Genomic DNA, 26,765 nt, shown 5'->3' on the forward strand with positions numbered 1-26,765 from the left:
TCACCTTTGCTCCATTCCTCAGACTTTTTAATCAGGGAAAAGAAGACAAAATACTCAATTCGAACAGTTCCCTGTTTTATTGCAATACATCAGAGTCTGGTTAATATTAAGTGATACCAACGTAAAATATCGGCGAGGCGTCTTCTGTTACATTTTGACTGTCCCACCTTAAATATCTCTGTGCAAAAGAATCCACACCATTGTTTGGTAGCAGAGAATCTCATAAAGTTCCCTAAGACAATGAGGGGATAAAACCAAACAAAATGAAATGAGTGATGAGAGGCCAAAGCAGTATCTTTTCCCCTTCCATACACACTTATTTGTCAGCATTATATTCTAAACAAAAAAATGATTACACCCAGGCCATGCAAAACTGTACAATAATATTACAATGAGAAAAAAAACCCTAAAAAATTTATAAAACAAATGGTATTACACTATCAAATAAAAAGGCAGGTCATTTTGTTTTCATGAAATTTCAAGGCTGACTTGTTTTCATCAATTTCCCCCCATAAATGCAATGGTGTCTGTGTGTAACGGTTGTCCCTGGGAAGGGAGAGGGGCGCCGGCCTACCGGCCAGCGCTGAAACAAAACACCAGCTGAAGCGAGGCCCTCTAATGGCGCAGGACTCTGCAGAGGACACTGGACTTGCATGATCAAGTCATCACAAGCAAAGAGGTTTTAACGTGGGCCCAACGAAATGCCAAGTGGCTTATCTAGCGAATGCAGGGACTGGGCCACCGAGAGGTGGGGAGCAAGGCGCCCAGTTACTTCCCTGTTTTGCCCAGCGGACCGGGGCAGTGGCGAAGTCTGGCCGCCGCCGAGAGTGCCCCTCTGTCCAGAGGGTGGACGCTGAGCTTCACAAAGCTCTGTGCAGCTGGGAGACTACAGTGTTCATGGCCAAAGGCCAGCAAACGGCCCTGCTGTACCTGGGGGTTAGGGATGTCCACCCACTCCTACTCTGGATTTTCTTTAATGATACCTGAGAGTCCATAGAAATGCAACTGGTCTTTCGCAGAAGTAGATGCGGCCACTGAGTAGCAAAATGACAGGATCCTAACCATATGGAAGGCAGACAGAGGGGCTGAGAGGCAGCTGGGGAATGGCAGGTTGTTGCTGTAAACGTAACAGGAATTTCAGATTCTTCCCTGAAACCTGGGTACAAGAATTGCTTGGAAAACTCAGTAGATGGGCCCTTTTTAATTGTATTTCATAGCCTTAAAACTGTGCTCCCTGGGAAGGAAGATAAATCACTAAGTGTAGGGATGGGTGTGTGCGTGTGTGTGTGTGTACGCATGTAACTAAAGAAGTGAAATTTGCTTTAGCAATCATTTGACAAGGAGGAAGGCTTTTGTTTTTGGCAAAAGAAATATATATATATATATATATATATATATATATATATATATATATGTAATTTTATACACCCAAAGCACGAGCAGATTAAAGTAGTCAGAATTCAAGAGCAGACAACAAATTGGCTGAACAAAGATAGCACCAAATACCAACACATCTAGACTATGCCAGAAATGCCTCTTCACTTATTTTTACTTTCTACTGAGAAGAGAAATGAGTTCCTGCTGCCACATACATTCTTTGAATGTCCTGCACGAAAACAAAGGATAACTTCAGACAGCAACATCACATCTGTTCCATGATCTTTCAATGATCCCTTTCGATGATCATTACGTTTTCTGTTTCTCTAGAACCCAATTCCCCATCTTTCCAAATCATTCTCAAGAAGCTTCTGAAGGTAACTGCTTCATATTTAAGAATGGGGATAAGCCCAGTAGAATGATCATTATCTTGGGAAAATACCTCCCAAACTACTACCCTTGGCAGTGTTTCTCCCCCAAAGTTCTACTATTGGAAGCTAATCATATTTGGGACTGCTCTCTCACCACTGGTAAGACCATTTCAGATTACTGGAGTATAATCCACTGGGTTAATATTACACCTCCCAGTGAGCCCAGTGGCCAAGACAAGCCCTTCTCTCATCTGCCCTGTTGGGGGGGCTGCAGGGTATGACTCATCATAGTGGAGCCCAGACTTCAGGTATGGTTATATTTTGATCCTAAAAGCATCTTTTAAAAAAATAAGCACCTACAGGCAGCAGAAACTTGGTTGTCAAAGCCATAAACTAATGGCTTCGTGTGGAGTCCTGTGAATCTCAGCCTGGTCTGCCTCCTCGGGGGAGAAAAGGGAGGCAGGAAGACGCGAGGGGAAAGGAAAACAGGGGGAGGGAGGGTCTGGAGGAGAGCGGGCCACGTGCACTTGGCACCTGGCTGGCCGGTTCCCTCCTCTCCCGAGAAGTGTCAAGCTTACGGAGCTACTGGAGTCCTGGCCATAGCCAGACTCAAGGTCTCACTCTTGCTATCTGAATGCACCAAAGTATTTTTACATGACACTTTTCCAAAAGCAAAGGATTTAGGTTAGAATTGTGCAGTAATTTATGCCCATCCAAAGTAAAACAATCAAATTTGAGCAAGCACCAAGTTCAAATGTCAAAACTGTTATTATTTTAAAATTCTCTGTTGTAACATTTTATAATATAATCTCCAAACGGGATCCTTTCTTCCCTCACTGAACCTCAGTAACCTGTTCCAGAGAGTGGCGTCAGTGCAAACAGTATAGCTCCCTGTGCCTTGTGGTGGGGAAGGCCGGCACAGCTGCTGCTGAGGAGAAAGGTGTGAAATCGGGGCCAGGGGTGAAATGACGGTGCTCAAACACTGCGATTCAGACAAGCAACTGCAGGAAAATTCTTCCATTTTAGCTGAATTTTAAAGAAGGGAGCAGAAAATCTGTTTCTATTTCTCAGAGAAATTTAGATGAAAAAGTAAAAGAGAGGCAGATTCTCTTTACTTCCATGAAATGTTTTTATTTCTATCTCTTTCTCTACTCATGTGCTTAACCGGTGAAATGACTCTGGAGACATAAGGTCCTGGTCCTGCATCTCATTTCCTTGTGGTAATTAAAACAGCGGGAGTCCAAATGGGAATGTGACTAACAACACAACACAGCAACCGAGGGAGGAAAAGCTTCAGCAGTCAAGGTGGCCATGCTGGGCTGACTTCCTGCCCGCGCCCAGGCTGAGCGCGTCCATTTCCCACTGCTTGCGGGAAAGAGTATTTGGTTAAGGCTGGTCAAGTCCTTGCGTTTGAGGTTTTACATTATTTGGTAACTAAACCCCCTTTCCCAGGCTTATCTGAGGAAGCTCACACCCCCCTCAAAACAGACCCCTCCCTGAGAAGCTGGCGCAGCTGGGGGCCAGACGCCTCACTGCCACTCAGGGAGTAAGGGGTTTCGCCAAGGAGAAAAAGCACTTTTATGAACTCTTTTATGGACCTTCAGAAACTACGACATTCCTTGTGTCCTTTCAGGTGGAAGGGATCCAGAAGGTGACAAAACTGCATTTCTACATTCATCAGCAGAAGATACCAAAATATAGTAATAAATGAGAAGTGTGGTTCAAATTCTACTGCTAGAAAAAGAAATGTCTTGGATAGAAGTAAATATGCCTTTAAATGATGCTGCTGAAGAGGCTTCAAATGTTAAAAGTCTGGTTTCCAGGTCACACTCCAAACCGATGAAACCAAAGCCTTGGAACATTCCCTAAAGCTCCCAGGTGACTGCGACCAGGGTGAGGAATGGCACTAAGGGGAATTCTCACTCCTCTCCCTCTCCTCCTGTAAACGTCAGCTGGAGGCCTTTCTACCCTTTGATTACTTAGGTGGAAAACAGACAAGAAACAATACATTTCTTTAAATTAAATGATCTCTGTCTCATATATGCATCCATCTTTTGTTGAATACAAGATGCTTCTTTTTATTATATACAGTCAGTATTTAACCTCTACATTTGTGTATTTAGTTAAACTCTATTTTGTAGTAAAATATGCATCGCTTTAGTGAACAGGGATTTACTGGCAACGATCAGGTCGACATTCACTGTGGTGCTGAAGGGCATGGCGTGCCTGGGGCCCACTGGCGAGCCCCACGTGCTGTCTCAGGGCTACGAGGCTCTACTGTGAAAACAATGGCTGTCTAATCTTATTCTTATCGCTTACATTTGTGTAATCTGCCTACTTAAGCTACCTTTCAGGGGAGGGGGGAAATATTCTGGAAAGCAACGCTAAGGGTATGAAATGAAATCGGTATTCATCTGAGCTGCTCAATGAAAGTCTGCCTTTACGGCTGTTGCTGTTCAGTCGAGGGGTGCGTGGATGTGAGTCCTAGAGGCAGAATTCCTGAGTCCCCGCCTGCTACTGCTGCGGCCCTGGCGCTTCCAGGCAGGGGTGGTGGGAGATGACAGTGAGAGCACAGGGGGAGTGAGGGGAGGGAGCCCAGAGCGGCCGCTGCTCCGGCGTCTGGTCTGAGAGCAGAGGCCACTCATGGGTCCCAGCTCCCGCGGTCGGTGCTCTCCAGGGAGAGGCTCTTGGTCTTCCGGGGCGACACCGGGCTGGGAGGGCTGCTCAGGTTGGAACTGTTGGAAGCCGTGGAATGCCTCGGAGAATCAGAGTCCTGTGAGGCCCAGAGGAAGACGTCAGGGAGCAGCAGAGGGGCGGGAGGGGCTCAGGCCACCACGGCTCCCCTCCAGCCACCCTGGCCAATGAACTGACGTGACTTCTCTCCTGTCGGTAGAAAGCCCCTTTTCTGAGCTGAGTGAGAGGCACAGAAGATAACAAACGCTCATAGGCCCTTCTGCAGGTCTTTAGAAACGTAGGCCATTTTCATACAGAAGCTATTAGAAGTCTGAACACCTCCAGGGAAACTGCAGTTTGCAACCCAAGTGACTGGCTCCGCCACCCCCGCCGCAGTGAGTGGCTGATTCCTGCGGCAGCGGAGGCCAGGCTTAAGGTGGTGGACCGGCTTTGGGAAACGCACTCGCCTTTTCTCGTTCGGGACTTCTCCAAACCCCTGTCCCCAGACAGAGGTACTGCCCACGCGGTACTCACCTCTGCGTCGTAGTCCCTCGCCGGGGCGTCACTTCCTTGGTCCAGGCCTCCCGAGGACAGCGAGCCCTCTGACGGAGAGGGCATGGGCTGCCGCTTTGCACTGTAGCTTCCTCCAGAGAATTCTCTCTTCAATGCACTGCCGTTCTGTGCGGATGACCCTACAAGCACATCGTTCAGGTGAAACTTTACACGTGCAGAAGGGGACGATCCTCTAGAAAGTGCACAGACTGCTGAGGTGACGAGCCATCCTTCCCGCTGCCCTGGGGTCATCCTCCCGCTTACAGCCCTTTACTGATGGACAGTGGGTCCAGCTGCGTTACCCTGACACCCAAGCCCACCTCGGAGCCCAGCCGCCAGGGCTGCTGGGTGAGCGGGCAGCACTCACCAGGCCGCTGGCCTCTGCTCTCACTGGCTGTGCCCAGGCTGCCCTGCTTGCTAGACAATTCCACAGGATCAATCCTTCCAGTCTCCACCCATGTGCTACTGCCTTAGTGAGTTTTCTTTCCTACTCCCTGGAGCACCTACAGCACTTCCTATCACCTCTTTCAGAGCATTCGGATCCTATGCTGTAATTATGTGCCTTGCCATTCTTTTAATAGAAGGACGGTCTTTGCCTCTGCAGGACCCGGTGCAGGACTGGGTATGCAGCAGGTGCTCAAAACACATGTGCTGAACGATGAAGCAGAACAGAACAGTTCCCAGAAGCGAAGACCATGCCACCTGATGATGCATAACTGTCACTTAACTTGTAGAGGATTTTCATAAAAAACACAAACGAACAAAAGAGAAGCATTTTCATTCCACAGGGCAAAAAGCCTGAGATACAAAAATGAGGTGAGTTTCTTTAAAATCACACTCTATTTTGATCTTAGAGTTGGGGTACATCAAAGGAGGACTGGCACCATGCCCAAAAAAATCTTAGAAATATTGGGGTATTGTGAGTACCTGTTTAAAACTCTTAGCATTCCCTACTATTCTTTAGTTTTTACTGGAAAATGTTTTAATCTTGCTGAGCTGCAATATTAAGATCACTGGTCAAAAAAGACTGTGAGACTGCGTTGAGGTTTTACCACAACTGCGAGGTATAGACTGTGAAGCCTGCCTGCTGAAGCCCTGTCCTTGGTGATCTCCCCCAGCTTCCTTCTAGTTTCGGTTTGTTTCCTGAGCCCCTCAGCTGTGTCACCATAACTTACTTATTGCAGACGTTACCAACACTGGTTGTATGCTGCATATTATATTACGGAGCTTTAAAAATACCAGTGCCTGGGCCCCGTCCCAGACCAATAATAACAGAATTTCTGACTTAACTTTTAAAAGCCCTTCTGATGATTCTAGAATGCATCTCAGGCTGAGAACCACTGACTTACTCTTACTTCCAACACTCCACCCAATTTCTAAGCCGTCTGTCACCAGACATAGACTGGTTTTCATTTGTGGATGTGTCTCTCTGGCTATGTACTCTTTACTTTTTTGCTGTGGATTAGATTACAACCTAATTGAAGGCATAAATCACTTTGTATAACTTCTCTTTGAATTCCATGCCTAGTTTAGTGCTCAATTTAACAAAAGCTGTAATATAAGTTACTATTTTTAAAATTTTGTCGCTCTGAATAAAAAACCCAAAATGCCAGAGAGTTCTGCTGCTCTGCTTACTAACCTGTGTGACCTTAAGCAAGTTACTTTATCTAAGTCTCAGTTTTCTTCATTTGTAAATAAGAAAATAAATTCTATCTTATGGGATTTTTGTGGGAACTGAACGCTCAATACATGGAGAATGAAACGTGAGACGGAAGGTGTGTGAGGGGGCTGCCCAGAGCTTAGTACACACTTACTGGGCTCTTTTCCTCTGTCCTAGTGATCGTTTATAGAATGGAGAAATTAATCCACCTCTGTGATTTACACTTTTTTTCTTTTCTTTTCTTTCTTTTTTAACTTTGGGAATGTTCCTTTCAGAGAAAAATTACACTCAACCACCCTAATCTTAAAAAACTGAGATGGGCTGTTTTGATTGAACAGCAAAGGGGGACAATCTGAAAACTGTGGTCCCAACTCAGGCAGGGTCTCTTCCAAAGAGTTCTAGATGGTGATTCAGGGGGTTGGGCCCCAGATCTCTTGGAGTGACGGTGTCTAACTCTACATGACCTCTAGGAGGGTCTGCAGGCTCCCCAGTGAGCCTGTCACTGACAGGAGCGGGTAGTCACAGTGGAAAGCTCTGTGTTAATTTGACTTCAGTCAGGAAGCCACCGCAAGTCTGGCCCTGGAAGAGCCTGTGCTTCTGGTTCTGGAGGTTGACAACACGGAACCCCGTTTCTTCTTGTGTCTCTCTTGGCAGGCTGCCCTTCTGGAAATTCTTTACGTGAGCTGGGCTACTCTTGAAGCCAGCGAGAAGCACTCTAACGAGCAGATGCCCCTTGGAATTCCTGGGCTGGTCTTCCTCTTAACCTCTACACAAACAGCTTGGTACCAAGAATCTCAGGAAGGCCACGCCTGATTATTGCATTAAAGGCCTTGACAGGGACCTGGAGCTGGCTCCAGTCTGTAGCTTGCATATGGTCAACAATGACAGTGGACCCTCACTTCAGCGCTCCTAAGGAGATGGCCACTCAGCCCTTTAAATCTCTGTATCACAGGTCCTATCCTTACCTGCAATTCCACAAATCCCAAAGCCCTGAAAAACCAAAACTTTTTTCGTGAGTTTGACGTCAATTCATGTGGTGGCAGACTTAATCTGAACTGGCTGGAGGCTGATTACAGACTTCACTTAAAAATAGTACATTTATTTATATATTCATAGTGTGACTAGTCATAAATTTTGCTCTATAAATATTGTTTGTAGGTGCTGTCTTAGATCTTGCTTGGAATGTAATATAATATATGGTAGATTCCCTTCTAAAATATATATAAAAAAAAATCTGAATTCTGAAAACAGGTTTCTGGCTCTGAGAGTTTTGGGTAAGGGATTATGAACTTAACTATCAATATTGTGATACTTTCTTCGCATCTCAAGTGTTGGTAACTTCTGGTTAGTTATAGTAAATCTACTATCTTATCGAGCTACCATTAGTAAAAAGATAATTCATAAAATGGTTGCCATTTTTCCAATTGGCTAGATATTTTCATTGTAATCAAGGCTACACACAGCGTAGAGATGACTTTGGGAGATGACGGCAAGAAAGTCACAAGATGTGCCCTTCAACTTCTGCCTGTCGACTGAAAACTCCTTGAACGTGCTCTGTACGTCTGCAGCCAGTCTCTGCAGCAGGCGCCTGTCCTTGGTTTGCAGGCCCGGGGCAGGGTCCCTCCCATGGTTCCAGGGGTGGTCTGTGTGATCACCAGCACTCTGCAGAAGCGATGGCATGTCCCTTCTGAGACCGCTGCTCGGTCTCTCTGTCTCAGGTCACTTGCTCTGTGGGAAGCCAGAGGCCATGTCACCAGGACACTCAGGCCCACGCTGGTGAGGAACAGAGGCCTGCCAACAACCATGTGGGTGAGCTGGGAAGTGGCTTCTCTAGTCCCAGTTGAGCTCGGAGTTGATGGCAGCCCTAGCAGACAGCCTGACTGCAGCCTCCTGAGAGGCCCTGAGCCAGGACCGTCCAGCTAAGCTCCCAGACTCCTGACCCTCAGAAACTGTGAGAGATAATAGACGTCTGCTCTTTTGTTTTTTCTTTTCGGTACGCGGGCCTTTCACTGTTGCGGCCTCTCCCGTTGCGGAGCACAGGCTCCGGATGCGCAGGCTCAGTAGTTGTGGCTCACAGGCCTAGTTGCTCCGCGGCATGTGGGATCCTCCCGGACCGGGGCACGAACCCTTGTCCCCTGCATCGGCAGGCGGACGCTCAACCACTGCGCCACCGGGGAAGCCCACGTTTGCTCTTTTAAGCTTGTAAATTTTGGGGTAATTTGTTCCACAGCAAGAGAACAAATGGTATTCCAGCACCCTTCACTTCTGTGTTGCCAGAGCCTAAAACCAAGAGCTGGGCACAAGCTGGGTGCTGATACCGGCGTCCTCAGCATGAACAGTGCGTGAAGGAGGACACTCAGTCTGCACCGGGAGGCCTGACTCGAATGTCCCACATTCAAGAATACAAGGCAACGGATACGCTTCTGACTGAATGACTCTGAAATGTGAGGTGGAGTTACTACCGGCTGTTCTTCTCAGAGCTCAGCTGCAGGGAAGCGAGGGAGGCTTCGTTAGCGTTACCCCGGGTCCACCCTGGGCCTGCATGTGCTTGGGCGCACTCGCCCCACTCTGTCTGATCGAAGCCAATACCAGGTTACTTCTGAGAAAGTGACAGAAAAGCAGCTGTTGGCCAAGAACAGTCTTGCCCTTGGATAATGGTCCTTGCCTACTTAAAACTCTTCAGAGGTTTCCCACTGTGTTTTTAAAAAAATAAAAAATGTCTTATGTTGGTCCCCAAGTCCCTGCTTGATCGGACCCCTGCCTACCTCTTGAACTTTACTCTGTCACTCCCTGCCCACTACCAGGTGGCCACTGGGCCTCCTTTCAGTTAATCAAACATGAGTCAATGTGACTTCAACCCCAGGGTGGGCACGTGACCTTGCTAATTATTCTAAGTGTGTATTCATCCTCAACAGCTACTGCCTGTTACTCTCTATTACTGTCCCCTGTTTATTTCCTTCGGAGCATTTTTTTTTTTTTTTTTTTTTTTGCGGTACGCGGGCCTCTCACTGTTTTGGCCTCTCCCGTTGCGGAGCACAGGCTCCAGACGCACAGGCTCAGCGGCCATGGCTCACGGGCCTAGCAGCTCCGTGGCATGTGGGATCTTCCCGGACCGGGGCACGAACCCGCGTCCCCTGCATCGGCAGGCGGACTCTCAACCACTGCGCCACCAGGGAAGCCCTCCTTCGGAGCATTTATCATCACAATTTGTAGTACTGTTTGTCTGTCTCCCACATGGACTGTAACTTCTAAAAGGATTCTATGACTATTTTTGTAACAGCTGCACTTGTGCCTCCTAGGCATTCCCCAGCCAGGTCTGAGACACTGGCCACCGATAATGCACGGCTGCTACCTTGCTATGGAAATGCTTCCTGCAGCTGGGGCCACTTACTTGCTGACAGGCCACTGCTGGCACTCATGGAGCGACCAGGTTCAGGGCGGGATTTGGTGATAGATGGAATACTGACCGAGCCACTGAATGCTGTCCGACTTTCCTGAGGCCGAGGGTTCTAAAATCAAAAGAGAAAGAAAAATTCTTCATCCAGAGTGAAACTGATTTTCTACAGAGATGTCTATTTTTTCACCCTAATTTCAAGAAATAAAGTTGTCTTGACCAGAGTGATACAGGACAAGAAACAGAATAATCCCTCCCGCCCACAAAAGTACTAAAGCCCTAACAGAGGTAACCCTCACCCCAACCAAAGATAAGTGCTTATCTTTATACTTACTGAAATACTTACCAACAGAGAACAATTTTTTTCTTGTTGTGAGTGCAGTAAGTGAAAGTTACATGGTTAGAAGTGACAGTGAAATGTAGAATTACATGGACCTCTGCAGATAACTGGAACAAGGCTTTTACTACATATGAGATTTTTATTTTCTTAGGATAATTCAAAAGCGGAATAAGCCCATTTAGAAGAAAGCCACTTCAAAGTACATTCTTCTCAAGCACACCTTCTATCGTCCTGATACTGAAAGTGCCATTTGCACGTTCCCATCCCAGTCACCAGGCAGCCTTCCTGCCTCACGGACAGAGAGCAGCACCACGGGTCATAACTATGACGCTTGCTGACAATCACAGCCTGGGTGAAGTCCTTTAACTTGGGAATGTTGGTGTGAGAAGTTTCCCATCTAATATTGAATAATTTTGGTGTCCAAGGGAGGAAAATGAGCCACAGAGTGCTTTGAAAGTAACACACACCTAGAGAGGTGGTGCGTCGGACCAGCTGCCTGAACACGGTCTCCTCGATGGCCCTAACCTTTTCAGACCGGAAGGGGTGTCAGGGCTGGTACTTGAGAGAAGGTTATGGCAACACAACTAGTGCAGGGCCAAAGCTAGCAAACATCCACGAACATCTCCTGGAAAACATGCACTAATATATCTTGAAAAACTCCAAATCATACATTTTAAAGAATCACACATACTGGGATTTGGCTGGCTGGGTGCTCTACATTCAACTATTGCCATTTTGGTTCATATATCAAATTTGCGAAGTCCATGTAATTCTTACTGTGTTATTCGTTCAAAGCAAACATTTTACCTTTTTTTCTCTAAGAAAATAAAAAAATTTAAAACAGAAAACAGTGCTAGCATTTCAACAGCCACTCATAGGAGCAACCCTGAGAGATGCCGATGACATGCATACAATGCAGCAGAGTCAAGTTCAAGAGAGATGGGGATATCAGTTTAAACCTTTAAATTTTTATTGTTTTTGCTATTAACCTTAAGGTACCTTTGTGTCGTCCTTTTCTATAAAACAAACCTACCCTAGAAAAAAATGGCAAAAATTAAGCCTGTAAAAAATACCAGTGGTTTAGTAACACTGAATGTTGAGGTAATAAAAGAATGATACACAGAAGATATGTTCTGGGGGAAAAAAAACCCCACACAAAACCCAAACCCAACAGTTTATCATTCATTCAGCTGAAGTTCAACTTCATTATGAAGTAATGTGAAACCTAAGCTGATGGTCCTTTTCCTGCGCAAATATGCTTAAGATTAGGGTAAAACTTCCACCAATCGTAGTGTTTCTATTTATAGAAGACTAACTTAAGCAACATTTCCACCATCTTCTATATCAAAAATTCTTGACTGATTAGTTTATACAACTTCCCCTAGAATCCACTCCCTGAAATCTGTTACCAAGCACATTGAAGCTTAGTTTATCATAAGTGATCTTATCTTGTGAACTAAGACACTTAAATGACATTATAGTTTAATGTCAATAACAATGACATTTAAAATCATCACAATTTAGAATGCAAACAAAAATAAACTTCTCACCCTACAGGTAGCTTTCTTATTGGAAAATTACTTTACTAAATACACAAATAAAAAATGGATGCTAATTTTTTCTAAGCCAGAGGAAATGCGTTTGCATGATACAATCTAAATATTTTATGATCTGCAAAACAAACTTGAGAAAATGCTCCCTTGAAGTCAGTACATATTTCTTGACAGATGTGTGGCTATTCAGCTTGAATGGCCCACTTGCTCTCCAGCCCACTGCAGAGACACTAGTTACAAAGATGCAAGGCTGCATGGAAGGACCCAGTGGCAGGTACCACGGTCCTTCAGAATGCAGCACACTGTGTTTTTTTTCTCTTGTTGATTTACTTCTCTTATCTTGGATCCTGGCTGGAATTAAAGGTGCATCAGCAACTCAAAGATTAGTAAGACTACCTTCTTTTGCTAATTTTTCCTGTTATTCACTGGTACTATTATACTTTATAATTTTGAGAATTGTGAGCTTTTCAAGAAGGGGTTTATTGTAGATAAAAGGCCTTTGGACAGGCCCTTCTATAGACTTTAACTTCACTAAATATAAAAAATTTCTCTGAACTGAACTGGTTTTAGGGTAACGAGCAATCCAGAATTCAGAAATTCTACATCCCTTTTTTGTTTGTTTTTAATAGAATAAAGATTTACTTATTCAGGGGCTATTTCTTATGGTATCTGTAATGAAAAATATCATGATGGGATGATGTTTTATTAAAAAATAGAAAAACCTCCAATACTGTTTTAGAAATAAAACTGAAATCTTCCCAAATCCTCATCTTTTTCCTCAAAAGAAGAAAAAAGTAGAACTCCAAGACAGAAGAGGAGGAAGAGGAAGAATAGAAGTTTGGCAACAGAGAAACAGGCCAAAGGGAAACGTTCACGGAATGTACCCCCTTGGCAGTGTTACTTATGAAGCCAGGCAGAGATCCACACATGGTTAGTACAAGTTAACACCTAACTCAGCTGTTCATACCCTCAGAGTCATAAAGCTTGGTGTACCGGGGACAGAGCGTAGAGACGGGGAATATTCAGGGTTTATGGAATCAGGAGAGAGAAATTTTTCAGCAGAATTAACAGTCATGTGATAGATGTGCTCAAAGTTGATCGGAGAGGAGATCAGACCGGAGTGATGATGAGGGGATGGATAAGGGAAACCCGGCTATCAAAAACAACAGAAAGAAGAAAAAGGTAATGAGGTAATGAAAATGGATTCACTGGATATATGTGACATTTCAGACAACATGCATGTAGAAAAAATGAAGTAAGTATCTCACATCAAGAATTGAATCCATAATGAAATACTTTTAGGCCTTAGAAAGTTAAATTTTGTAATCCTCTTGCCAGTTACCTAAAGAGCTGATTTGCAAAAAATCATTTGCCTCATAAACGTATTCTCTCTTATTACTATCAAGCTGGGTAGAAACTGGACTTTCAGAGATACAAGTAGATTTTCAAAATTTAGTTCAGTATTTTCCTATAGGATAGAATCAAAACTTGGCAAAAATCTACCAAAAACATTAGGGATAGAAAAAGCGAGAAATAATTAAAGAAAAGAACAAGTGAACCTACAACCAGCCTCTCACCAAAAGCGTTATGAAACTGTTCCTTTAGAAACTAAAGCCATTTCCTGGTATTTATAGACTTGACATGTGTTTGCTTTTACTGATCTTATCTTCCCGTAACAGAAATAGTAACTGTGGAAAATACCAATTATTGGTTTACCTTTAAGTAGCCCAAGCTTATCTCCACTTAGACACCCAAAGAACATGTTTGTTTTTAACAAGAGAACAACCTTCTCTTCAATGTTCAGGTGTATTTTTAAAAAATGAAATAATGTAATACTAAAGACATAGAAGAAAGTTTTTGAAAACAAGGGCTCTAGTTTTTCATGTTAAAATAACTTGGGAACATTTGGGAACTGTAGTTCAGCACCCAGTCACCTTCTCTAATGGGAACTTTCAAAGTTCAGTTTCTGAGAACAACTGTGTTTCAGGAAAACATCCTACCATCTCTTCATTAGAGACAGGCTGAATGACTTCCTGGAGACACGCTGACTGATATTCTCATGAGCTGAGATGAGCTTTCTTTGTTTAAAAAAAAAAAATCTTGGGCTTCCCTGGTGGCGCAGTGGTTGAGAGTCCGCCTGCCGATGCAGGGGACACGGGTTCGTGCCCCGGTCTGGGAAGATCCCACATGCCACGGAGCAGCTAATCCCGTGAGCCATGGCCGCTGAGCCTGCACATCCGGAGCCTGTGCTCCGCAACGGGAGAGGCCACAACAGTGAGAGGCCCGCGTACCGCAAAAAAAAAAAAAAAAAAAATCTGGTAAATTAGGGAAGCTTAAAAGAAAGGCTTCTATATAAGGTGCTTTAAATTTAGAGATGTGAGTGAAACCAGTACTTTCTAAGGTTTTTTTCAAAAAGATAAAACTATTGATATAAATGTAACTTTAAGAAGTAAAATTACTTCATAAAGGTCTAAAAGGTCACCGAGCTTGAAATTTTATTTGTTAACAATTTTAGGAATGGGTAAAAGGCTAGGAGAAATTTTACGTGCTAAAAAAAATAAATCTTTTAGAGATAAAATATTACTCTTGCATTCAACTAGAGACAAATCTATTCTTTATTATAAGTACCCACTTACGAAAAAAGGTAAATGACAAAAAGGATTCAAGGAAACTACTACAGTGTGTACTTGTAAGACATATATGCTGTTTTATATTAACTGCCTATATTCTCTTGGCTCACTAAGACACATCTGATATAGGAGATAAAAGAAAAAAATGACTCCTTATCCTCACTATCTTTTCCACATTCATGAGGCAAACAACCTTTTTCAGCATCATTTTGGTACAAAGGAAACAGAATAAGCTTCCAAAGACATTCAATAAACTCTCTAAGCTTTTAAGTATTTCAGAGAAAGGCAATACTGATTTGAATAAGTTAAACATAAAAATTTCTGGGGCACATGCTCTTTGCACGAATGACAACATCATAACTTTGGTATTTGAAAGTGCTTCTTATAAATGTTAATGTTAGATGAATTAAATCCATCTTCATTTTTGAAAATAGTTCATTAAATACAGAAAATTACAGTGGAAAGAACATACTAAAATCTGAGACTATATTAAAATATCACAAGCTTTTTAATACATGTATACACACACATATACATACACACACACACACACACACACAGGTACAGACATGTATATTATTTGCTTTTCAGACATGCATATTATTGTGTCATTTACCAGTGTCTACTCCAAGGTAGGTACAGTTCTGGCATGACAATATATCAAAAAATATTTGTTAAGTGATTAAATGGATGCCTATGAAAACCCCCAGCTTTTATGTTCTTTGCTAGTGAAAGGAAGAAAGTCAGGTGAAAATAAAGAACAGGAGTTCAGACACATAACATCTTTGCTACAATATTACACGTACAGGTGAACAGGTTTCAAAAATTTACACCAACTTCTTGTCCTGGACATTCAAAAGTGCTTATGTGATAAGAAAACATGAAAGGAATGAAAGGAACATTAAAAACTGGATTGCACCTCTAGGGTAAAGAGTCACTTGTGTTAATTACAAAAAGAACCAGCAAGGCAGTCATGGGTTAACAAAATCAGTGACACTAATACTAAAAATCAAGAGGTCTAATGGGAATAAGTAGCCAGCACAGGAGGCCCTGTGTCATGGGGTCAGATTGATGTTGAATCTTTGGGAAATGCTATCTGAACTTGTTTTGCCCAGTAATTAAGAATGGACCTTATTCTGAACAACAACAATGACAAAACAGAGATTTCGTTTAAGTGGTGGGATGGTGAAGGGAGAAAAAGGAGGGATGCTGGGATATGAAAGTTCTTACAATGCTTGAAATTTCACATTTTGCTTCAGTGTGCTTATTCAGGGTGTAGAAAGACCAAGTCTTACTGTGAATGAAGGTCTGAAAAAAATTCTGGAACATTAGCAAACTGATTTTTCACCTGGTCAAGCAGAGGAACATTTTATTAAATCCTGAAACTATTTCTCCTTAAGGAACATACTGTGGGATATAACATAATTTATAGAACAATTTTCCATAATTCTTCTTGCTATGTTATTGGAATATATGAGAGGAAAACCGTACTATTCTTTTTTTGTATACCAGAATGAAGCAAGTGTGAAAGAAAGTTTAATTTTAAAAGGATAATACACATTAAAACCTTGTTCACTACTGAAATAATTTTGTATTTGCTGATATGTTGCTTTGCAACATATGGATGTGTTTGAAATTTGTATGCCTCTATCCCTCCATAATGCTACCTACATAGCAGATGTTGAAAAACTATTTACTAACTAAATTTCAAAAAATTTCACATTGATCTATCAAATATAAGCTATACATATATTCACATTTCAACTGTTTATCACAATTAAAAAATTCTCTCTCCTAAGGTACTTTGTACCTGCCCTGACCTTGTAGCTTCTGTAAGGAAAAATGACAGAAGCTTTTGGACCGCGTGGTTCTGCTCTGTTTACTTCTGAGAATAAAGGAAAACCAGTCTGAGGACTTAAGTAAATGTTCAGAACGGGAAAAGAATGGAGAAAAATCTGAACTCTCATTCCCAGGCAAAAGCTGTAGAAGTAGTATAGCTTTTAGATATGATAGATATCAGTTAACCATGTCAACTCAGCCTCTATTTATTCTCAATATTTTCAGCTTACTATTTATGCTCAGCCTTAAATTTCTTACTTCATTTTAATTACTATATCAAGATTGGCTGTAATCTTTCTGCATACTTTATTTATATCTACCTAGCACGGCTAATAAAAATCCCCATCTGACTATTGTGAATGATTTGAAAGGAAGTAATGGTACTATAATCATATAATAATGTCTTGATGATGATGAAAAAACAATGACAGTAAGAACATCACATCCATTCATAAACAGGGCAACTGGTTAATTGAGATATTTATAATGTGGAACTCAGGCTCAAATTAGTGCAGATTTTTTTGGTTTCTCCTATGAAAGAAATGCAGAAACTACCTTTAAGAGCTGAACTTTTTTATTAAAAAAACTTGACTGTACAAACTGTATTACCTATTATTTTTTCTGTCAGTGATACATGTCTATATCTTCTATCACAGTAGGGTTAAGTAATGTGAGTAATTAACACAGACTTCCTTAGAAAGAGCTTTGGGTTGAGATTTACATATCACCTCCCAAGCTATCATAGCATTTAAATTATGCCTAAAATTCTGAGCAAAATCTAGATGCTATCACCACCTATCAAGAGTCATGTTTAAGTTTCAATAGTTTGTTGAGAGTACCATGATACTGAAATGTTACAGAGCTTGGATAATTAGCTAATTCCACTAATGTTCTTAATGTCAGTATATCAGGTCCAAGAATCCAATCTTCATGTTGTTAAAAAAAAAAAACAAAACACAACAGTTTTCCTATGTTGTACTTTTTTTAAAATATAAGACTGACTAGGCAACACGTCTGTAATGGGCAGAGGAAAAAGATTTAATTTCATAATCAGATGAGAGGTGTGACCATTAATGATCAAGCTAATGTGGTTCTTTGGGGGACAAATATCTGTGTTGAATTGCTAAAACTTAGTGAAATTTTAGTAATTTGGTAACAAAGCTCTGAATCTTGGTATAGAATGTCTCCAAATCTGGTGGTTTATTTCTCCAAGAATAGTAAATCTAGGTATGGGAGAAGTATATAGGGTATTCAACTAAATAAAAACTCGGTATGTTTGGTTTTTGATACACATCTGTATTTTATGTTTTTCTCATCAGCTATGTCATTATGCATCTTACATATATTGTGATATATTGAGATAAACATTTCCTCATTTACTAATATGTCTTTTTAAGGCTTATATGTATTTAAGTGCACACACACACACACACTCATATGTATCCACCCCCTCCCCCCTCCAACTTAGTATTAACCCCATTTATATTCACATTCACTCTTCATTTCTCTTACCATGGGCAGGTCTTTTAGAATCTGTATTCCATCTCCTGGACCCATGTGTGCTATGTGGTTAAAATTAGTTGGGTTGGAAATTAATTTATTTCTCATTTCTGGATCTCGCAGCATCTCCCTGTAAGAGAAAACACCTGTTTAAACACTTTTATTCCATGACCAATCTAGACAATTTCAGAGAAAAATTAAGTATACTTAAATTTTTTCATAAAAATAAACTGTGAAATCATGTTAATAAGGATAGAATTAAAATAATAGAATATACTAAGTTAAACATTTACTTAGATTTTGTTTTAAATTTTAAAAAAGATCTTATGGTTTTTGGTGGGAAAACAGAGAGGGTTATTTTAGTGTTTAAATATCAAAGAAGCTCTATTTTACAGATAATTCTGAACATTTTATGTACATCTTTTAAAATAATTGCTAATATATTAGAAATGTTTTTATATGTAACTGGAAACACTACAAGCCTATTTCTGTTTGGTCATGAGAATAGTTAATCTGCACAGGTATGTTCTATGTTTATAAAAGCCCACATTCTAAAAATTGTAACTGTTCCATATACAAAGAGAAATGAATCAAAATATGGTACTTTAATCTAGTACATACTCACAACTTGGGAAGTATTAATTAAAATTACACTGAGAAATACATTCATTATTGCAGTTTTTAACACCATAGATGATGATGACAGACTTTCAGAGATCAAATTTTCCTTCCAAATCAAATAAAGTATTATTACCAAATAGTCCTTCCGATGCTATAAGCATCTTTAGATGAGTATGAATTAAATATCTACCTCCTTTGTTGCATCCTTTCCTCTTCTGGAACTCTGAAGGAATAACGCCTCTTATTGTTAATATTTCTAACCATTTGTTTCCGACTATTATCTGATGTTTCAGGAACTACCAGTTCATCCCCTTCTGTTAAAAAAAAAAAAAAAACAAAGAACAATGATGTTTTTAAAGTGCAAAAATGCTTTTCACCCATTAATCTCCCAGACGGTACAAACATCAATCAATTATACAAGTGTATGCAATTCTGATTTTTTTAAGTTGTGCTGATAAATCATAGTAAATAATAATTTTCAATGAAATATATGTAAACAAATATATGCTGAAATTAAATATAGCTTACAGAGTATATTTTCACCTTTATTTGATTATAAACATAAAATGCTACAATTTTACTAGAAGAAAAAAAGGAAAACGTAGTTGCCTTGGTGTCCTATCACTTTGGCCACCCCACCCCCAATATCTCTACACCATCTTCTCCCACCTTCCCAGTATTGGTTTCAGTGGCTTAGGGTGTTAAAAAGCTCTTATTGTTGACCTGCACAGTAATCAGGCATAAATGGTAAATTATCCATGAAAATGATAACAGTTAAGATGTTTTTAATATATTAAAACATGTCCTTTGCAGATCCAATTTGCAAGATGTGGAGTAAAGGAAAGGAATTGTGTTTCTTCCAGCTTCCTTTACTAAAAGTAAGAATCTTATTATCGTTTCTACTCTCCTGATCTTCAGGGGATACTTACTTATGTACATCTAGTCACCTAATGCACATCTATCTCAATTTTAATACCTAGAAGTAAACAAAACTCTTAGCCATGGGCTCCCAAAACATGCTGGGATATGGTGAACATCCTCTAAAACAGAAAATTGTATCCATACAACATGATGAACTCCATTCTCTAAATAAGGTAAGGAAAAAGAGAAAAGCCAATCTTTAGAAGTTTATAACACCCAAAAAGCTAAAATGAGAAAAATGTAGTAGGAAGAAGCCAAAGGAGCCTGTAAGGCCAGCCAAAGCTGATTAGTAAAAAAAAAAAGCAACATTCTCCTTGTATCATAATAATAGCTTTATCAGATTGCTTTCCTAACAGCAAATGTTAAAAGGATAAAATTTTAAAAGTAGATGAGAATTTGAGAGTTGGAATTTGAGAATTATGAGGGTGAAGCAGATCTTGGTGAGTTGCAGTGGCAACGGGAGATTGTGGACAGCCAGAGGACTGCAAGAGCACTTTGGGCTCCTGAGAGATGAAAGAGAAACAGACAAGACAGAGAAATAGAATCTCCAGGAAATAGGATTTCCTTTCCTTTTCAAAAGATAAGACAACTATGTTGAAATTTTGTCAGGTATTCCTTCTCCTAGCTCCACCTTTACTCCTAGCCTAGAGTAGAAAGATGAGAGCATAAAAAAAGAGAGTTGGAATAGGTTTTATCCTATAGAGACAAATTGGGTTACGGATACATTCTACAATCATTACATACAGTGAGAAGAGGGTGGATCTAATCTTGTCTAATACCTGAATATCCTTTCTCAAGTCATACTGCAATATCCTCTTAGCATAGGACTTCTCCTACAGTCACCAGTCTGTACACCAAGAAGCCTCCAGTGCCAAGAGGATATACCAGAGCATCAAATCTGAAGCCAAGCAATTTGTATGTATCTTAGTACTTAAAAACAAACAAAACAAAAATGACAAACCTTTGATGGAATTTTTTTTGATAGACTATACAAATTTATTGGAAGAATATGGGGGAAAAAAGAAAAGCATAAGGAATATAATAATCCCACTACCCAGAGATAACTGATGTAAACATTTTAATGTGTTTTCTTAATGCCAATGTTTTTACTTACATTTAAGTCAAAATATTATTCTAAATACATAATGTACCATAATTACATCTTCATCAACTAGATCCACCAGAAAAGATCATAAATTTATGAATACCCCTATACAGACTTTGGGGTAAGATACACCTGAATACTTCTATGAAGCTCTCCTACTAATGTGTATTTTCTTACCTGCCATCTTATTTTTGAAATATATTAATCTAATCGTCTCCAACCCTAAAAGATTTAATGATCCTTCACTGTTTAAGGGTCGAACCTAAAATAATAAAAAATAAAATTAGTATTTCAACAAAATTCAAAAATTAAATCATAAAACTTTTGAGATATTTATAAGGCACACACTATTAAGACCTTTAATTTATCCTTCCTCTTTAGGAAGGAAATCAACAATTCTGACTAGAAAGGTATAAAATTATCTAACTTGAATTAACACAGTTATAATGATAACGTTTTAAAGGAAGAATATTCTGGGCAAAAAAAGAAAAGCAGAAATACATTTAAACCTTAAATTTGACTTTTTAAAGCCATTAGTACCAGACGATGATACTAAAATATTCATACAGCTACTTTATGAATCTTATTTGAACTAAATGTACACACATGACAGAGATGAAATTGTACATCACTGGGGAAAGGAGGGACTGTCAGTAAATGGTGATGGAGCAACTGGGTATCTATATGGAACAAATGAAACTGAATTCCTACTTCACACCATACACAAAAAGTCAATTCTAAATGGAACGGAGACATAAACACAGTAGGCAAAACTTTCAAACTTTTGAAAGAAAATAAAGATCCTATCTTTATGACCTTGAGGTAGGAAAGAGCTTCTTAAGAAAAAAAAGAGAAATGTAAAAAGGATAAGAATGATATTACATTAAAATTTATAACAATGAATTTTCAAGCAATAACAACAAATGTTCACAAAATACACTATAAAAATTAACAGGTCACAAACAGGGAAAAGATTCACCACACCCATCACTAAACCAGTATCTACCATATATGAATAATTTCAAAAAATCAAAAGATGACCAAACAGGAAAATGAGCAAAAAACATGACCAGGTATTTCACAGAAGAGGAAATATGAACGATGAATAAACATACAAAAGATTATCAGCAACATTGTTAATTGGGGACATGCAAATGAACACGTCAATGAGATATCACTTTATCACCATAAATAAATGGTTATAAAACTATGAATTCTGACAACGGTATGGGTCATAAAGAACTCTTATATACTGATGATGGGAGTGTCAACTGGTACAATTACTTTGGAAAATACTTTGACACTATCTTGTAAAGTTGAACACGTGCATTCTCCACGTCCCATCAGTTTCGTTCCTAGGCATATGACGTAAAAGAAACTCCTGCACATACGCACCTGAAGACATATATGACTTCTACAGCAACGTTCATAATAGCAGAAAGCTGGGAAATAATTCACATGTCTGCTAATCAGACAAATAAATTGTGATCTATTCACCCAACAGAATATTTTACAGTAGTGAAAAGCAATGAAATATATATATATGTGTGTGTGTACACATATATATAATAGTACATGTAACATGGATGAATCTTAGAAACAGTAAATACATTAAGATAGCAAGGCAGAAGATGATATACAACATAACATTTTATTATCTCAAACATAAGCAAAACTGAACAATATATTATTTAGAAATATTTAAATATACAAAAAATTCTGTATTTTAAGAAAAGCAAGGGAATCATAAACACAATAATCAGGGTAAGGGAAAAATACACAAGCAGATTCAGTGAAATTGGTAATGTTCTGGCTCTTAAGTTAGCAGGTGAGTTCATAAGTGATCAGTTTATTATTATGCTTCATAAAGATCATATATTCTTTTATATATACTTCAAAATTCACATGATAAACATAAAAGGGAAAACTAACTGTAACCAGCCCGAAGTTATAAACGCGAGGACCGTATTTAGTTGTTTTATAAAATGTGGCAGCATTTACAAGAGCTTTTCCCACTGCTGTTATGGTTTAAAATTGGGGCAGATTTTGAAATAAGATCTTGGTTACTTTCTTTTACCCATTCCTCTAAACCCTGCCCTGCAACTAATGACACACGCTGCATATACTTACATGAAACTATTATTCTTCATTGTTGCAAAACAGCCATTCTATACTCGTAAAAATTCTCTTTATGTTACCACAGGGAAATGTTAAAGGAAAATATTATATTTTATTAGGAATGTGCGAAACCCTTATTTTTTAATCATGAGATGCTTATACAGAGCATTGGTTCTAATTTTAATCACTTTTCTAGCCCATGAAATATGCCCTCAAGGATTAAAATTGCATACCATTATGTGAAAAACAGTAAAATTACAAATAATATACTCCTTCAGAGCTCCTTAAACTAAAGTGGAAGATAACACTGACATATTAAGTTGTAGAATATATTCTAGTTGTTCATTATTATAATAATCATACGTTATACAGTGAAACAAAATGTAATAAAAATAATACAGTGCTGAGCTACCTGTAAAATTAACCAGCTTGATTTTTCTTTTTTTTCCTACTCTTAGCTAAGTCCCAGATTACCAATTATGTTATTACATGTGACAGAAAATGCTAAACTAGTGAAAACTAGCTAAATAGTCATATTAGTGTTTCACTTATAATCATTTGTTCACTTAGCCCATTTTTTAATGTTAAATTACCTTTTTGAGTGGGAGAGTCTGAATCCATTCCATGGAGTTCACATCAAAGATATCAACTGCATTTTCACTATACACTGAGAGATACGGTGCATTGTAACCTGGGAGATGGGAAGGAGAGAACAGCTGGCTGGTTACTTTTAACTGCTAAACCCAAAACATTTTGAAAGATCTATGCTAAAGAAGTGTAGAGTGGAATCCCACCAAAATCCTGTTGTTAACATACAGTAGCCACATCAATACATTTTTGAAGTTAAAAAAAACCCCGTAAATCATAAATGAAGAGGTTTTAAGGCCATTATAATACAGAAGGAGTCTGTTAACACCAAGAGTATATTATTCCCTTGCCCCATACTAGTTCTATAAAGGAATTTCATTACATTTTAAATAACCGATTCCTAAAGTAGTTAAGCTCTTGACAGTGAAACAACTTACGAAGTAGAGAAATCTCCAGGTAAGAGTTATGGTCACATTTATCAAAGTATGATAAAGCATCTGGCACAGGAGATGCTCAATATATATTTACTGAAAGAATGAACATCAATAAATGGTGACACAAGCAAAGAAAGATTAAATGATTTACCCAAGCTAAAGTCATGAATTAAATTTTTGGCAGAGCTATTCATAAAAGCCAGATATTCTAATACTTATTCTAATTCCAATTAACACTGTACAATTCACATAATACTTTGAATTATTTTCTGACTAGGATTCATTCTAAATATGATGCCATAGATAAGAGTATAAATTTCAGAAGAAACAAAACATCAAGAATAGTTAAGTCTGGGTAGGTATATGTATTTTTCTTTTGATCTAGATTTTCTAATTTTTCTGTAATAAGTATATAGGGCTCTCCTAAACTTTCTTATATTGAACTTTTAAACTTGACTATACACATACCCACCATTCCTCCTATCTTGTTGCAGTGGAAGAGGTTTTACTCCTCCTGTTCCAAATCCTTTCCCCTATATTCTGACTTCCATCCTTTTTGGCCTCTTGGGGATCTTACTCTATTTCCTGTATTTACCATATAGTCATCAACCTTTCCCTGGCTCCCTAGTGGCTATCTCCCTTCGGCATTTAAACATGCTCAAAGTATCTTCCACTAAAAACAAAATGTGTTGGATTAGATATTCCTCCTACATGCCTCTACGGAACTCTGTACTTCTGCTATCAGAGCACTTATATTCTACTGCAACTTGTTTTGTCAGGAATCCATTCGACTGCATTCATGCTCTGTGAGGGTAAGACTGTCTATTTTGCTCAATGTTATATCTCTTACAGTAAAATGACACATAATAAGTATTCAATAATTTATTAATATCTTAATGTTTCTTGAACGTATCTACCTACCTAGATAAAAATGTAAAAGTGAGTAACTTTTCAAATGCTACATCATACCTTCACATAACTGATTAAATAATTCACTAGGTAACCACTTCTCTAGAATAAGTCCTATGAGGTATTAGTGCTCACAAGCACTATATTCAGGGGAACCATGAAGATAACTCCTTAGGGTTATTTCAAAATACAATATGTGTTAAAAATCTATCTAAGTAAAACATTGCATAGGAAGATTAGCTTTAATTATGTTCCTGTTAATGTTGACCCTGTTGGCCTAGGTCTTAACTACATATGGTTAGTTACTTTACATAAAACATACTTGATGCTTAGGAAAAACCTCAAAGATGACTTAAAAAACAACCTGTTATTAACAATGAATACATAAAGGAGATGAAGGAGAAGGAAAAAGAAAGAAACAGCAAGATAAGACAGCGAAAAGTAAGAGAATCTTACAACAAGAGGAAGGATTTGCTGGCCACATCAATTCCTGTTGTCTAGATCTTCGGCCCTGACAGTCAGTATATATCCCAATGCTGTTAAAACACAGCAGATATTCTTTACTGGAGATTTCAACTGCACAGATGGCATCCATTGGTTGATGTGCAATAAATGAGAGTGTATGGTCATTTGAATGGAGCATACTGTATGGACTTCCTTCTCCATTCAGGGGGTATCTTAGAAATCCAGACTGGAATCCCACACAGAGTTGTTCACTGAAGATTGCCATCCACTGGACATTATATGGGACTTGAATTTCCTTAAATTTTCTGTGACGGGTCTTGCTCTGAAATAGTTCATAACAGAGGACCTGCCTTTTCATAGCCACACACAGGCATGTAAGAGCTCCATGACGTACTTTTCCAGAAGTTATGGTTTGACACCCTTTAGTTTCTGCCAATTTATAAAAATCAGTCTCTCGCCCATCCAAAGCTGACATAGGAAAAAGTCGTACATGACGATTTCGTCCTGAGATCACAGCGACAAGCTGATCATTTGGAATGAGTTCAATCTGATGAATCTTCTTATTGTCACCAACTCTAATAATTTCTATGCAAAGAAACAATAATAAATCAACTGCAAAATATTTTGTTTACCTATTAATTATATCCCAATTATACTCAAAAGAATATGTCAACTTATAATAAAGACAGACATACACACAGAAAAAATGAGAGATCAGAAATCATGGAGAAAGATGAAGATAATTACACCCATTATAAGATAATTTAACCTATCTATAGTAAGGTATTAAATTTAGCACTGAGATTTCTGGCAGCCATGGCAAAGAGTTCCTATGTGATAAAGCATGCCAGATCTTTAAGAAAAACCTCTTTATTCTCACCAAATCCTAGGGAAGTTTACCATGGGGTTACTATTTTTAAAAACTGAGTAACTCATGTTTCACTAAAGGTATTTCTTTGGGTAACAAATTAATGAAGTTTAAATGCATTGTTTTCCCATGATCTAACTTGATATAAAGACAGAACTTAGAACACTGTATTCAAGAATGCTAAAGTTAAATGGGTTCCTTTTTATTTCATCCAGTATTTAATTTCTCCCTAAAAAGAAATCTGTTGTGTTAAACTGTGGGATAAAAGACCCCAACAACAAACACATTTTAATGACTGTTACCACTCCTAGTACTGTTAGAACTATGAAAAAAATCAAGTTGCATTTTTCTTTCATGTACCATCTTTAGAAATGCAATCTGAGTTCACACAGCAGAACTGTAAATAAAATGACACAAGAAAGACAATACACATGGAAGTTTTAGAACTCAGATGGATTATAAAAATTAAAAAATTATCTTTTGACTTATAAACGTATCCAATTAGGCCTGGAAAATTTCAATTATAGAATAAATAAGAGCAAATCCTGCTCTTTTTAGAATTCAGAATCTGTAGGTTAGAATATTCTATCAATAATATTTTCTCCAAAATAATTTTCTCTTACCATCTTTGGTGACATGCACAACAAATAACCCTTCTTCATTCCCCAAAGCTATTCTTTCATGATCTATATAAGACATAAATATGAAGTATTTTTATTAGGTAGAAACTATGTAAATTCATAGAATAAAACAGATAACAAAAGAAATTTGGTACAAAAAACCAAATAAATAAAATAAACAATTAAAAAATAGCAATAACAATTTGCACTATTAAATTTCCTTTCAG

General features: G+C 39.0%; 1 protein-coding gene across 12 annotated transcripts in view; it reads right to left on the reverse strand.

Annotated features, from left to right (window-relative positions):
* Positions 1-59: 59 nt before the first annotated feature.
* Positions 60-26,765, reverse strand: part of CDC42BPA (CDC42 binding protein kinase alpha) — a 323,830-nt gene continuing 297,124 nt past the window's right edge. For 8 of the 12 annotated variants that reach the window (XM_079912201.1, XM_079912200.1, XM_079912207.1 and 5 more), the window contains 9 exons: positions 26,542-26,604; positions 25,042-25,635; positions 23,248-23,345; positions 20,714-20,798; positions 18,701-18,824; positions 17,902-18,019; positions 10,025-10,142; positions 4,956-5,113; positions 60-4,521 (listed from right to left, as the gene is read on the reverse strand). In XM_079912201.1, the coding sequence (XP_079768327.1) occupies positions 4,390-4,521; positions 4,956-5,113; positions 10,025-10,142; positions 17,902-18,019; positions 18,701-18,824; positions 20,714-20,798; positions 23,248-23,345; positions 25,042-25,635; positions 26,542-26,604 (1,490 nt within the window). In that variant the 3' untranslated portion in view covers positions 60-4,389. Of the gene's footprint in view, positions 4,522-4,955; positions 5,114-10,024; positions 10,143-12,887; positions 13,074-17,901; positions 18,020-18,700; positions 18,825-20,713; positions 20,799-23,247; positions 23,346-25,041; positions 25,636-26,541; positions 26,605-26,765 lie in introns of all 12 variants that reach the window. The other 4 variants (XM_079912211.1, XM_079912203.1, XM_079912202.1 and 1 more) reach the window with 2 other exon arrangements.

The sequence above is a fragment of the Stenella coeruleoalba genome (assembly GCF_951394435.1).
Source record: "Stenella coeruleoalba genome assembly, chromosome: 1".
NCBI classification, from domain to species: Eukaryota; Metazoa; Chordata; class Mammalia; order Artiodactyla; family Delphinidae; genus Stenella; species Stenella coeruleoalba.